The 13,187-nt window shown below is 45.2% G+C and overlaps 1 protein-coding gene and 1 long non-coding RNA gene across 4 annotated transcripts in view; one reads left to right on the top strand and one right to left on the bottom strand.

Annotated features, from left to right (window-relative positions):
* LOC147829167 (uncharacterized) lies at positions 1-2,857 on the bottom strand. The gene is made up of 2 exons (XR_015449596.1): positions 2,721-2,857; positions 1-2,173 (listed from the first exon to the last, which is right to left on the bottom strand). It is a non-coding gene; the product is annotated as an uncharacterized LOC147829167 (long non-coding RNA).
* Fam171a1 (family with sequence similarity 171 member A1) overlaps positions 2,734-13,187 on the top strand; it is a 140,938-nt gene continuing 130,484 nt past the window's right edge. Inside the window, exons 1-2 of one of the 3 annotated variants that reach the window (XM_021241951.2) lie at positions 3,070-3,353; positions 3,717-4,159. In XM_021241951.2, coding sequence (XP_021097610.2) covers positions 4,132-4,159 — 28 coding nt within the window. In that variant the 5' untranslated portion in view covers positions 3,070-3,353; positions 3,717-4,131. Of the gene's footprint in view, positions 2,872-3,069; positions 3,354-3,716; positions 4,160-13,187 lie in introns of those variants that run through there. The other 2 variants (XM_021241952.2, XM_004861747.3) reach the window with 2 other exon arrangements.

Below are 13,187 nucleotides of genomic sequence, written 5' to 3'. Positions count from 1 at the left end.
TCCAGTCAAACAATGAGAGACTTTTAATAAAAGCAACAGGAAAAGTTCTAGAAGAAAAGAACACTCCTAACTTCCATTGTTCTGCCAACACTCTCTCTCAAAGAATTTTTCCCCCCTCCAGTGCAGAGTGGGTGTCTGATGAACAGCACATGAGAAAAGGTAAATCATATTTTTTTTCCAGAAGAGGTACAACTATTTTATTCTTACATAATTCTGGATACATGATATGTGAATGTGTGGTACAGCAGAATCTGTGCATGCTCAGCCTCCCACCCAAGTCCAGTGTACCTGGAAAACATCCATAAAAGAGAATGTTCCCCTGGGCTCAGTCTCTTCTAGGCTTTGAGACTGGCTTGCCAAATATACAAAAATACTGTGCAGTTATTTAACCTCTTTCTGTCTCCCATAGTCATCTGCAAAATGGGATGGGGGCGGTGGTTCAGAAACTATTTAAGCCTCAGTGTTGCTATAAAGGTACATAAACTTTTTCCAATGGCCTATGCTGTCCACAAAACTTTGTACATACAAAATAACTGTGATAACAACCACCATCACACCCAAACGTCAACAGGCAGGACTGTGACGCAAAGTTGATCAGTGTTTAAGACGTCTTCCACCCTTAAGTTGAGAACTTCATACTCAGGTTACAGACACTAGAATGGACAATAACAATAAGGCTTAGAAAAGTGGTACAGGGCAGACTATTTTTCTTTTTATACACTTTTTAAATTTGAAATAACGATAGACCCCGAAGTTACAAAAATAGTACAGAGCGGTCCTGTGTCCCCTCCACGTTCCCCCAATTGTAACATCTTATGTAACTGTAATACATTATCAAAGCCAGGAAACTGATACTGCCACCATACTATTAACTGGATTCAGACTGCACTGGGATTAAAGCAGTTGTTAAAACAATTTGAGTCATTGCATGACATTTATTCTTGGAGGTGACATGCTGCAGGAAATTTGAGCCCACTCTCATCAGACCTATATATTTTGGGCAAATGATTTAATGTCACAAAGCCTCAGTTTGTTCATCTGTAACACAGAAACAATTATACCAAGTACGGTACATTGTTATGAGGAAACATCTCGAGTACTGCAAGTGCATATTTTAGGAATCCCAAAAACACTAGCTTCCTTCACTCCCTCCTAAGACCTCACACTTAGTCCCCAGAACTTTGGAGCACACCCAGGTACCCTCCTACTAGTCAGTCTGCCTCTTGATGATGATGGTGATTTTCTTCAAGCTAGGCTTGTTTCTGACAACCAATATCACTGTTAAAGGATTTCCTCAAAGGATTTGAACTGAGAAGTTTCTAGTCTGGGATGGGCTTCCTGCCACTCCTCTTAGAAGCAGCCTTCTACCCTAGAAAGTGACCACCCAGCTCCGTGAAGCATCCTCTGCCCAGTCATCTAGCTAGTCTGGACTTTCTGTCCCCATGGGCTGGCACCACAGCTGCAGGTGAGAGCACAGCTGGCCCTATCATCCCATTCCTTCCTTCCTTCCTCTGGCTTCGAAGTGGACTCTGGAATGACAGTCAAACAGGCAGTCCGTGCTGACGAGGTTTCCTTCTGCTTCCCAACTACCTGCCTCCTGAGACAGGTGTGCAGTTTGCACAGATTGTAGCACTGCCCCTGAGGGTGACTATAAAACCCACATAGGATTCTCCATCTCCTATTTTTTATTGTGTATCACAATAATTTGTCTATTATAAGCCAACTGAGCAAGTGCCACCCTGCATTTTCTTTTTGGTACAGTGCCTGCTGTTGCCTTAAGGCTCAATTAATAAAATTGCCGCAGTGGCCCTCCTTCAGGCCCAGTATTTTAGAAGCAGTGCTGGGCAGACAAAGAGTCTGGAGCAGACTTCCCCAGAACACAGGTCCCCAGCAGAAGCCAGAGCATCACTGCAGTGCTGGCTGGGAATGGGGTAGAGAGACTCGGTGGGCCTGAGGGTTTTATGGAGGGAGACTTACAAATAGAAGTGGGCTGAGAGAAAGGAGAGCTGGGGTGGGGTGGGGCATTCCTAGGCTTAAAGAGAAATCTGCAGGTATTTATGAAGAGCTTCACATTTGAGGTTAGAATGACTTTTATTAGAATCTTGGCTCTGCCACTGACGGTCTGTGTGCTTTGGGACAAATTCCTTATTACTCCACAGTCTGATTTTCTCATCTGTGAATGGGGGTAACGGTCACTATATCACGTATCATACACTGTGAAGACTGATAAAAGATTCTGAACGTTAGGCCCAAACCCTCCCCTGGGCCCATCTGTGCCTCTCGCGCGAGGTCTCGTTTTAACAACCCACCCCCACCCCACGAACTAGGGCCCGCCCCCCGCAAGAAACCTCTTAGGTAATTTTAGCCAGAAAGAGCCCACCTCTTACCCTCTGTGTCTCCTCTTAGCAAGTTTCCATCACTGTCCATGCCCCGGGCTCCTTGGCTATAAATTCCCACCGGGTCAAACTATTTTTGAAGTTCAGCTCAATCTCTACCCACTCCTTCAAAATCCCTATATTTACACCTATACAATAGATTCTTCTTTGCCGCCCTAACAAATGCCATTGGATATTTTGTTTTCTTTAACAAAACAAAATCAAACAAAGGCAGGGGGAAAAAACACCTGGGCCCCAGTAAGTGACAATGTCCTCGCTTCCGCTTCCCTAATATTCCACCGACAGCCAAACGCAATTCTGCGCGAACTGTCCGCCTGTGCACACCTGGGCCCGAAGCGCCTGCTGCAGTCCAAGCAGCGTTGGGGGTTCCAGCCTCTTAGATCCCCTGGGGGACACCGGACTGAGACGGAGTCGCTGCAGGGTGGAGTCGCGCTGAGGAGCCCAGGGAGGTCACATCGCTGACGCGGCCCCGCAGGTGACCAGGCGGAGGCGAAGGCCCGCCCGCCCCGAAGCCCGGCCGCCAGCTCGCGGGCCGTCTCGGCTCCGGCGCGGCGCGTCTGGGGCTCCCGGAGGGCGGCGCGCGGCGGTCGGGCGCGGGGAGCGCGGGCGCGAGGGGCGTGGTGGGCTCGGGCGCGGCGGCCGCCAGGTGGCACCAGGGGCCGAGCCTGGCGCTCAGGCGGGCGGGCGCGCGGGGCAGGAAGGGGTTAAGCGGCCGCGAGCCCCGCGCCCCTCCGGGAAGCCGGCCGGGCTCGGAGGAGGGCGCCGGGCCCCGCGGAGAGCGCCATGTGGGCAGGCGCGGCGCCCGTCAGCCGCCCGTGAGCTGCCCGGAGCAGCCGCCCGCGGCCCGCGGCCCGGAGATGAGCAGGCCCGCGGCGCTGCTGCTCTGCTTGCTGGGCTGCCACGTCTGGAAGGCGGTGACTAAGACGCTGCGGGAGCCGGGGCCCGGAGGCGCCCAAGGTCGGTGGGCGGCGGCGGGCGCTTTGTGTCGCGGGGTCTGGCGCGGCCCCGGCCTGCAGCCCGCGAGCGCTCCGGGCGGGCGGCGCGGGGTCCTTTCCTTTATGCCGTGGTGCGGACGCGCGGCTCCCGCTGCGGCTGCGGCTGCGGGGCTCCCCGAGCCTTGTGTCCGGTCTCGGTCGCGTCCCGGCATCCAGCGCCACTGCGGCGCCCGGCTCTTTTGTTGTGGCGGGGACGGGGCGGCCGCTGCCCGGTGCCCCTGCGCCCGAGACCCGGAGTCCGCGGCTGCCGCCCTCCGCCCGCCTGCCGCAGTTTGGGAAAGTTTCGGGGTCCCCCCGCCCAATCCCTTTCCGACATCTTTTCCAGACCCTTGGGGATTTGCGCAGCGGCCTGTGAGTCACGGTGAGAGGAGAAAGAATTGAAACTGGGAGGCCTTGATCGCTTAGAAAAGATCATTTCCGTGCCTGTGCCTCGCCAGCGCGTGCCTTGTGTCTCGTCTTTGGCCTCTGCAGATCTGCTTTCCAGGCATGGAGGAACGTGGTCGCTTCTGAGGATGGCCACGAGCCTGCCTTTTGTTTGTTTTTACATCAGAATTTATTTGCGGGGAACCCCGTAGCTTCCTTGGCATGCTTTTGTCGGGACAAAATCGAGTGTATCAGTGTTGCTGGCTTTCTCCAAAGCGGAGCTAAGGCCCGCACAGGAGCGTCTGCATCACCCAGGGTGCCACTTCCCTGGGTCCTTTGGGCCTAGCGGATCAGCCCAGAAGCCGTGCCCTGCAGCCATGTGCACCCTGGATTCCTGGCGGGAAGGTGCGTCCTGCAAAGTTGGCCCTGCGCAGTGAATGTAGGGGAGGGCGCCGCCCTGAACCATCTTACTAGGACTCTGCCTCAGGCTTTTCCTCCGCTAACCTGTCCCAGGACCAGAGACTTCTGGACAGCCACCCCAAGGTTGTGACAGTGAGAGGAGGCTCTGCCAAAAATCTGGGTTTAGTTTTTATCTACAAGTCGAATGAAAAATTTTCATATCCAACACTTGGTGAATTACACGAAGGCATGGCTTCTTCTATAGTTAGGCTAGAATATGACCATTATGAATTGTGTATACATTTAATAAGGTATATGTGGAAGGAGAGTTATCAAGGTACGAAAAAGACCCACACATCGCCTCATGGAGGAAATGGATGTTTATGACATGAGATCATCAGGGTTGAATTATAGCTGCTTTCATTTATACCCTGCTCCCTTTTGAGTGTTTTTAATGAATTTGATATTTTTGTCTCAGTGAGGCCATTATTTTCAAAAAGCAGGCTAAATGTTTTGTACTGTACTTGAAGTAGCAATCTATAGAAACACCCATTTGATGCACTTATAGAATAGGGGAAAGCATGGCTTCAATTTAAAGAAGAAATCATAAGGAAATCTATGAGGTTTAGGTCTAAGACTTGATTTTATTGAGCTCTTGCTGCTAAACCCCCAGAAATAGAATAGTATGTAAAATGGTAGAGAAATGATTGGCCTATGAGAATGTTACTGCATGGCTTAGGAGTATTTTAGTACATGGTATGGTTTGGGAGGAAGAACAAGTATGGTGGAATATTGTTCTCCTTGGATTGTGTACTTGGTTTGTTGTTTAGACGAAGGATGGCTTTTTAAGGTGTTGAGCCCAGGAGCTTACTACCTGGCATCTGGATTTTGAGCTATTTTTGTTGCTAAGGAAACAATTTTTCTGTTGACATTCAAGGTCATCTTTAAGCCAGTGAGTTTGGCAAAGCATCTTGACTTATCTCTGTCTTCTAGTTATTTGTTTTTTAATATCTTCTCTGCTCTCCTGGATCATTATACCAAGGAGACATATGCTTCCTCTGATTTCAGGTTCATTTTCCATAGCAGATTGTCCATTGTTTTCCACATAGTTGGGGCTAGGTAGTGCTAAATAGGTGATAATCATGTACTGTAATACAACCTGGGGTTATCAAGAGTGTAGTCATTTCTAAGAAGAAACGTTCAAACTGGGTGTGATGGTTTCCATTTCTAGTCCCAGCACTCTGGAAGGCTGAAGCAGGAGAATCTCAGTTTGAGCCCAGTCTGGGCAACTTAGTGACTTAGCAAGACCTGTCTCGAAGTAAAACATCAAAAAAGACTAGGGGTGTAGGTCAGTGCAGAGGCCCTGAGTTCGATCCTCAGTGCTATAAAAAAGAAAACTAAATTGCAGCTTACTTCCTCCAAAACCTAATTTGTAAGTGTTTTATTTTTATCTTAGAAAAAATGGAAGCATACCTTGAACAAACATTACACACACATTGTACACTAACAGCTTGGACATTACTGAGGAAAAACTCGAACACTCTGGTATTTCACCTAGATTTGTGGGACTAAATCATACCCTTTCTGTTAAATGAACCTGTATTATACCATCTGGGGAAACTAACATCTGCAAGAGTTCTTGGCCTTACTTTGCTATTATATATTCAAGCTAAAATCTAAGGTTTGGCTTCAGATCCCTTTACTATAGCTGCTCTGATTTAGCAGTGATTTCCGATGCAGCAGTTAGTCATTTGCCATGTGCCCGAAGAGGTGGGGTGTGTTTCTTACCTGTTTCATCTGAGTTGCTGTGAAGTATTTACTATCTCATTTTTTGTGAGAATTTTAAGGAAAGTATTATTCAAAACCATTGACTAACTGGCTTTCTGTGCCTTTTACCAAACTCCTTTGAGGCAGCTTGATCTGAGGGGGCTCTCCTTGAAGAGCGGTAAGCTGTGCAGACGTGTTCTATGGGGATATATTTTTAACCCCAACATTCTATTTATGTGCCCAAAGAAAGGTCAGTGCTAGGGGAAGGACTTCATGCTAGAATTCTATTTATAATCTTTATTTTGTACTATTATCTAAAGTAAGGTATTTTGCAATGATGTACTAACTTTTTGTTCATATCAGAAAAGCTACTATCTGTCATTTGAATGAATGGCTTGGCTGCCTCTCTCCAAAAGGTCTTTGCCAAACTCAAACTTCAGTTACGAGACCTCTGTGATCATTCTGCTGACATTATATTAAAAGCATAACCTCTACGACTATGGGCTCGCATCCTGGGAACCTGCAGGAGTTAGACTTAAGGAGACCACTGGGCTTCATTGCAAGCCAAGTGTGACATCTCTGCAGAAGCAACAGCAGTTTCTAGGGGATTTCTGCAGTCTTCAAAATGGCTTGCTTCATTTTTATCTTTGTGAGGTAGGGGTCTCACAATGTGAGACCTTGAACTCCTAGGTTCAAGTGATACTGTGGCCTCAGCTTCATGAGTAGCTGGTACCACAGGTGGGCCTCCATCCCCAGTTTATAAGTTATACTTGTATCCTTTTTGTTCTGTAATACTTTGTAACATACAAGTTATTGGCTTAAAATCCTAACCAAAAGAAGGAAAATTTTGCATGGATTTCTAAACTTGCAAATAAAGGTTCTTTCTCAGTTTCAATCTTCATTTTGAACAAATAACAGATATCTCTATAAATCAAACTGTATAGTTTTATCACTGTTGGTAACTAGTAAGTAATTTTAGTAAATATTAATTTAGTAAGAAGTATGTGCAATGAAGTTGGACAATAGACATGTACAATCCTGTATATTGAAGGAAAATTTGGAAAAAAAATTTCAGAAATTTAGATGGAACAGTTTGTCTTATGTACCTTTTGAGAAACATGTTTAGTGGAAATTATTATACCTATCAATGCTGTAATAATTTGATCAGGTTATAGAGAAATACTGAAAACAAATCAGTTGATTTTACCAAATACTTCAGGACTTTTAAAAACCATAGCTCTAGCTAAATTATCTTATTTCAGCAAACGTGAGTGTATTTTTTAAATTTAAGCTTCAGGACCCTAAATAGACCAATTAATTATATAATTAAAAAAAAATTCTACAGCATTAACCAGTACATGCCCTACATTAATAGAACCATTACATTTAAAAAGTCAGACTTGTAAATAGGAAAAAGTTAAGCCACTTAACCACTTTAGAAAGGGTTTCCTAGTGAGTGCTTTCAAAATATAAACAGTTCAGTCAACATATTTAAAATGATTCCACCTTCCTCTGATAAAACAGATTTCATTTGTGAGCTTCTCTTCCTTGTAAATTCAAGTCAGTCTGCAAAAAAATGTGTTCTTTTTTTCTTTCATTTATCTATCACAGAATTTATTATTTCTTACATATTACAGTAATTAGCTCTTCTGTGTGGACGACTTACTGTGAGCTGGTATTTTAGCTCTATTTGTCTATATCAAATAAGCTACCAGACTGTTTTGGTTTGGTCTAGATATCCCCACAAAGCCTCAGGCATAAGTGAGTTTTCAGAGGCGGCTGAATCTAGAGGGTGTGATGCTGGGGTTAAGGGTGTGTGATTACTAACCAGTCCATTGATTGGTTTGGCACCGCCCTAATCCCGGTAGACTAGACAAGACAAAAGGGGCAGGAAGGTGCTGTTAAGGTCTCTTGCTGCTTTGCTACCTTTGTTCTGTCATAAACTGCTGCCCCTCTGCCGTTTACTGTCCTGCTTTGGAGCCAGCCATTATGGACTGAAGCCTCTACAAATGTACTCTAAGCTATTCATCATCCAGTCTTCTTCCCCCACCAAGTATATCTTAGAATTTGGATGTCTCCTTGGTAGAGCCTTTTCCTCCTTTGCAATATAATCAGTACTGAAGATTGTGGGGATTGAACCCAGGGCCTTTACACTGAACTAAATCCTCACACTTTTTAATTTTTAAATTTTGAGACACTAAGTTGCTAAGTTGTCCAGGCTGGGTTCAAAAGTTATAATCCTCCTGCCTCAGCCTCCCAGAGTAACAAGCAGTAATTTTAGAGATGCATTTATATAGTGTATTTTAGTGTCAGAAAGATTTCTTAAGGATCAAGTTTATTTTACTTATTCCAAAGACAAGGAAACCTAGGCCAAGAGAAATAAACTGACCTAAGGTGTGCACTGTGCAGACATACACCCTGTAGTAGGTAGAAAAATGACTGTAAAGATATCTGTGTCCTAATTCGCAGAACCTGTCAAAATGGTATTTTCCATGGCGAAAGAGACTTTGTGAAGGTGAATCAGTTAAGGATCTCGAAATGGGACAATTACTTGGGATTAATTGGGTGAGCCCAGTATAATCACACAGACCCTTATAAAAGGAAGGTAGGGTAGAGTCAGGATCTGGGACAGTGGCGGCAGAGGTTCCGTGCTAGTGAGTGGTGGAAGACACCCCCTGGCTGCCTTGGGAATGGATTCAAGTGTCAAGCATTGAGTCCCCCAGAGGTTAGAAAGGCAAGGCAATGACTTTGCCACGCAACTGCCAGAAGAAATGCAGCTTTGCCAGCATATTGCATCTAGCCTAGTAAACTGATTTTGGTTTTCTGGGCTCCAGAATGTGAGATAATATATCCATGTTGTTCTAAGGCACTGAGCTGTGGTAATTGTTACTGCAGCAATACGACACTAATACAGACCCTCACTCTTATGAACTATGAAAAGAAGCACATGGTATAGTCAGAGTAATGGTACAATACAGGTCACTTTTTGGAAGCAAGCTACTGAAGATAAACATTTGGAGAAATGCTTGGGGCTCATGAACCTGGTTACCAGAATTCTTCCAAAATGGAAGCGTGGTAGGACCATTGGGGAACACGTCCAGGACACATCTCCCCATCACCATAATCATACTTTTTTCCCAGGTGGGATCAGTGGGTTGCTGCTTCTCTTTTGTTCACATACAAGGTAAATCAAGCCTGCTGTGTTCCTTCCACAGTTGAATTTCGCCTTTGAAGGGAGAACTTGGTAGCTTTTGAAACTCTTGCCAAAAGCCACTTTTAGAAATCTTGCTTCCCTTCCATCTCTGCTCTGATTTTTTTGTTGAAACATTGTATTGTTAGCTTTCCATTGCCATGACAAAATGCTAGCCGTGATTGACTTTTACAGGGAGGAGAGCTTGATTTGAGCCTCTGGCTTCAGAGGCTTCAGGGCATGGTTGCTTGGCCATGTTGCTCGGGATCTGGTAGGGAGCTCATGGCAGAGCACAGCTGCTCACCTCATGGCCACCAGGAAGCAGAGAGAAAACTCATTTTTATGACAGAATCCCTCACCCCAAACCATTAAGCTGTGATGCACCCATGGCTAATCCACGGATGAGATGAGAATCATCATGATCCGATCACCTCCCAGAGGAGCCATCTCTGGACACTGCTGCTTTGGAGACCAAACCTTTAACACATTAGCTTTTGGGGAACCGCTCAGACTGAAGCCCTGACATGTAGAAGAAAGTTGTGACCATGCCACCGTGGGTCCCCAGTGCCTTGGATGTTAGACCCGAGCAGCAGCCTGGTTGTCTTAGGCTCATCACAACCTCTGGGACCTCTCCCCACTGTGCCGGGCAAATGACCCCCCAGCTCCAGGGCTGGGCCATTTGAACCCTGACAGAAGTCCTCATGCTGGCCAGGGCAGGACCCGTGTGGAACACCTCAGCACTGTGCTCGTTAGCGGGTGTACGTGTGCACTTGCCTGGACTCCTGCTGTCCCCTCCTGGTGGGAGGGGAGGCTCGGTGTAACCAGGGCGGGAGCCGGGTGATACTGGGGAGGCCCAGAACAGCAGCTCACACCCTGAGGAGGGAGCCAGACGGTGCTGTGACTTGGCCTGAGTCTCCTCCCGGGAACGGACCTCGGGGACAAAGAGAAGCTTGGAGCTTTCCTGTTTCTGGACCTTGGCCAAAAAGAAGTGAATTAGTAGTGGAAAAGTGAGAGAATCACCTAGTCGTAGTATTTTAAGGCTTGATGTGTTCACTCATTACTCTCAATGCCTTCTACCACATGTAGACCTCAGCCCTCATAGGGGACTTAAGGAAGCCATCATGTCATGTCTTATCTCTCTGTTTCATTCTGTTCTTGTGGCATAGGCTCACTTCCACATTGTCTATCTTTGAAACCATTTATTCATATTTCTTTCCTGCAGAAAGAAATGTTCAGTTTAGAATTTCCCCTGTGCACAGAGAATGAACTCTGATGTACGGAGTTCGGCTGTCCGGATTCCCCGCTTTCCTCAGGTACCCGCCTGTCTGAACTTGACCTTCTGCTCCTCTCCGGTAGAACATTCCTTTATCACCCCCTAGATGCCCGCTGTACCTCCCTACCTCCTTTCTTTCTCAGCTTGCCTCTTGCCTGCTCTTGAAATCAAGTTCCTCCTCAGCACTTGCTGGAGGAGGACAGTAGGCCAGATGCTTATTGGACAAAAAGAGGCAGTATGTGTGCTTTTGTGTAAGCTGATTATTTAGAAGTCCTTACCCCTGATATTTTGCAAGCCAGTTGGAAAACAAATTGAAAACTAAATGGTTGAAGGACATCACTGAAGTCCTTTTTATGTAATTAGGCAAGACTCATGAGTAAGATAAAACCCACTAATACCTGTGTGACTGAAAGTCCAGCCTTGGGCTTCTGTAAGGTTTATTTCTAGGTCTTTCAAGGGTTTACCCACAGAGACATAGGACATTTTGTTTCTGAGAGCATAAGCATGCCGTCCATCACTGCGTGCTCCTCCAGTGGGAGGGATGGATAGAAGAGATGTTTTTTGGAGATCAGATGTTTAAGCTGGGCGGTACTGAAGCTACAAAAATTGAAACTCTCGTTGATAACTAGGGAGACAAGTAAGTAAAGCTTTCTCATGTTGTATAATCTGAGTAGGAAGATAAGACTGTCAAATGTAGAGTTAACATTCACTGAATATTTAGAACCTTAATTTTGTATAAAATATAAAAAGATATGCACAAATAAGAAAATTGGCAAGATCTTTTGAAATTATGGAAAGTAGCAAATAGCATAGGAAAAGATGGCTAGGAAAGGTTACTTTTCAAGTGAGCATTGAGTTTATAAAAACTTACTTTGTTTTGTTATTTTGCATGTCTTGTTTTAAGCTGTATTCCACGGGAATAGAGAAGTATAAGTTTAATGAGGAAAAATCCAACTATTTTCAAGTCAGAGTAGTATCTTCAATTTTGTATACTGAATTTTTTGAGCTAAGAATTAAAATAGAAAAATGGCTGAATTTATATGGGGAAAGATTTTTAATGGCATTTTGGCAGAGCCGAACACACTGAACATTTTGATTAAAAGTGTCTTCAGTCAATAAGATGACTCATGTTAGTAAGACTTCTGATTTCAAAAACGGAATTAGTCACTCCGTCTCAATGGATGAAGTTCAGTCTCTGCCTCTGTACTGATAGTATTAGAATGTAGTTGTAGTTTGGCTCATTTGGGCCACAAACAGTTTACATTATTTCTTTTTTGGGGGGTACTGGAGATCGAACTCGGGTCCTTGCGCTTTCGAGGCAGGCTGCGTAACCACTGAGCTAAATCCCCAGCCCTACATTATTCCTCTTGGAAAGAAAGCTCAACAAAATTATTTTCTAGTGGAAATTTATTTTGACAGAGAATTAAAACACATGTATGTTGTCTTAATATTTTATTAATAACATTAATTTACTTTAACAATTATTTATTATTAAAAACATTTTATTAATAATTTGGATGAAGACTTTGCTGGGCCATTATTTAACTTTCTTATGAAATAAAAATAAAGAGAAGGCTTGCAAAATTTAAATCCAAATTTAAGTCCAGTTAAATAAAAAGTCCTTTATGGGCAGTAATTAGAGCAGTAACAAAGTTGCAGAATGAGACAGACTCATTTCTTTAATCAGTGGGAAAAAGACAGATCTTTCAGGTCAACTAAAATGTTCATCAAATAAAGAGTGAGTAGAAGGGCTGAGAATTTAGCTCAGTGGCACCGCGCCTGCCTCACAAGCACAAGGTTCTGAGTTCAATCCCTGGTACCAAAAAAAAAAAAGAGTAGAAGCCAGGCATGGTGATGCATACCTATAAAACCAGCACTCTGGGAGGCTGAGGCAGGTGAACTGCAAGTTCAGGCTCAGCTGGGACAGTATAGTGACTTAGCAATATCCTGTCTCAAAATAAAAAATAAAAGAAGAGCTGAGGATACAGATCAGTGAAGACCCTGGGTTTAATCCCCAGTACTAAAAAAAAATTAATGAAAAATTATGAGAGTATGACTTGGTTACCCAAACTGCTATCTTTGGCTGTCTTGATGAAGGCATGAGTTCTAAACAGTGGATTAGGACACAGTCCTGCTGTGTCAAGTTGGCCTGGCCATCCCCGGAGGATTGTCTTTAGCCCAAGGTGCCAGATTTCAGGTTGCTGTCAACTCTTCCTGGACACATTCGCAGGAGAGCATGAGATGAAGTCCTGGCCGCATGTGCTGTGTTATCCATGTCACACTGCTGTGCCCCTGTGATTTCTGGTGTTGCAGGGCTGGCCTGGCAGGCCCCACACAGCTTTACACGAGAACTTCATTGTGTTGGTTATCACGGGCTCAAGCTCCAGCAGAGCTGGACTGGGCTCACAGGTGGAGGATGCCAGGAAATATTCATTTTAATGATGGCAGCTAATTGGTAGCTTCAAAGTCTCATTTGTGAAGGATGGCCGCAGAGAGTATTGGTCTAGAGAAGAAACACTAGGGAGGCAGGTAAAGAGCTTGAAATACTCTTAAGAGCCATAGCACGTTAGTTTTCCAGCAAGGCCTTAACAAGTGATCACATATGTAGTTAGGACACCATTGCTGTGTCACAGTTTCTGTGGGACACCAGTTTGGGTACTGTATGGCTCTGCTGGGTCTCTGCTTGAGACTCTGCAAGGCCAACCTCAAAGATCAGCTGGGCCTTGTGCCTTCTGGGAGGCCCTGGGAAAAATCCACTCCCAAAATCAGTCAAGAGGTCCATATCTAGTTCCTTGCAGATGCAG

This window comes from Heterocephalus glaber, unplaced genomic scaffold, assembly GCF_053883595.1.
Source record: "Heterocephalus glaber isolate CG9 unplaced genomic scaffold, H.glaber_assembly_v1.0 deba00000738, whole genome shotgun sequence".
Classification (NCBI taxonomy): domain Eukaryota; kingdom Metazoa; phylum Chordata; class Mammalia; order Rodentia; family Bathyergidae; genus Heterocephalus; species Heterocephalus glaber.
This window is presented reverse-complemented; position numbering and strand designations above follow the sequence as displayed.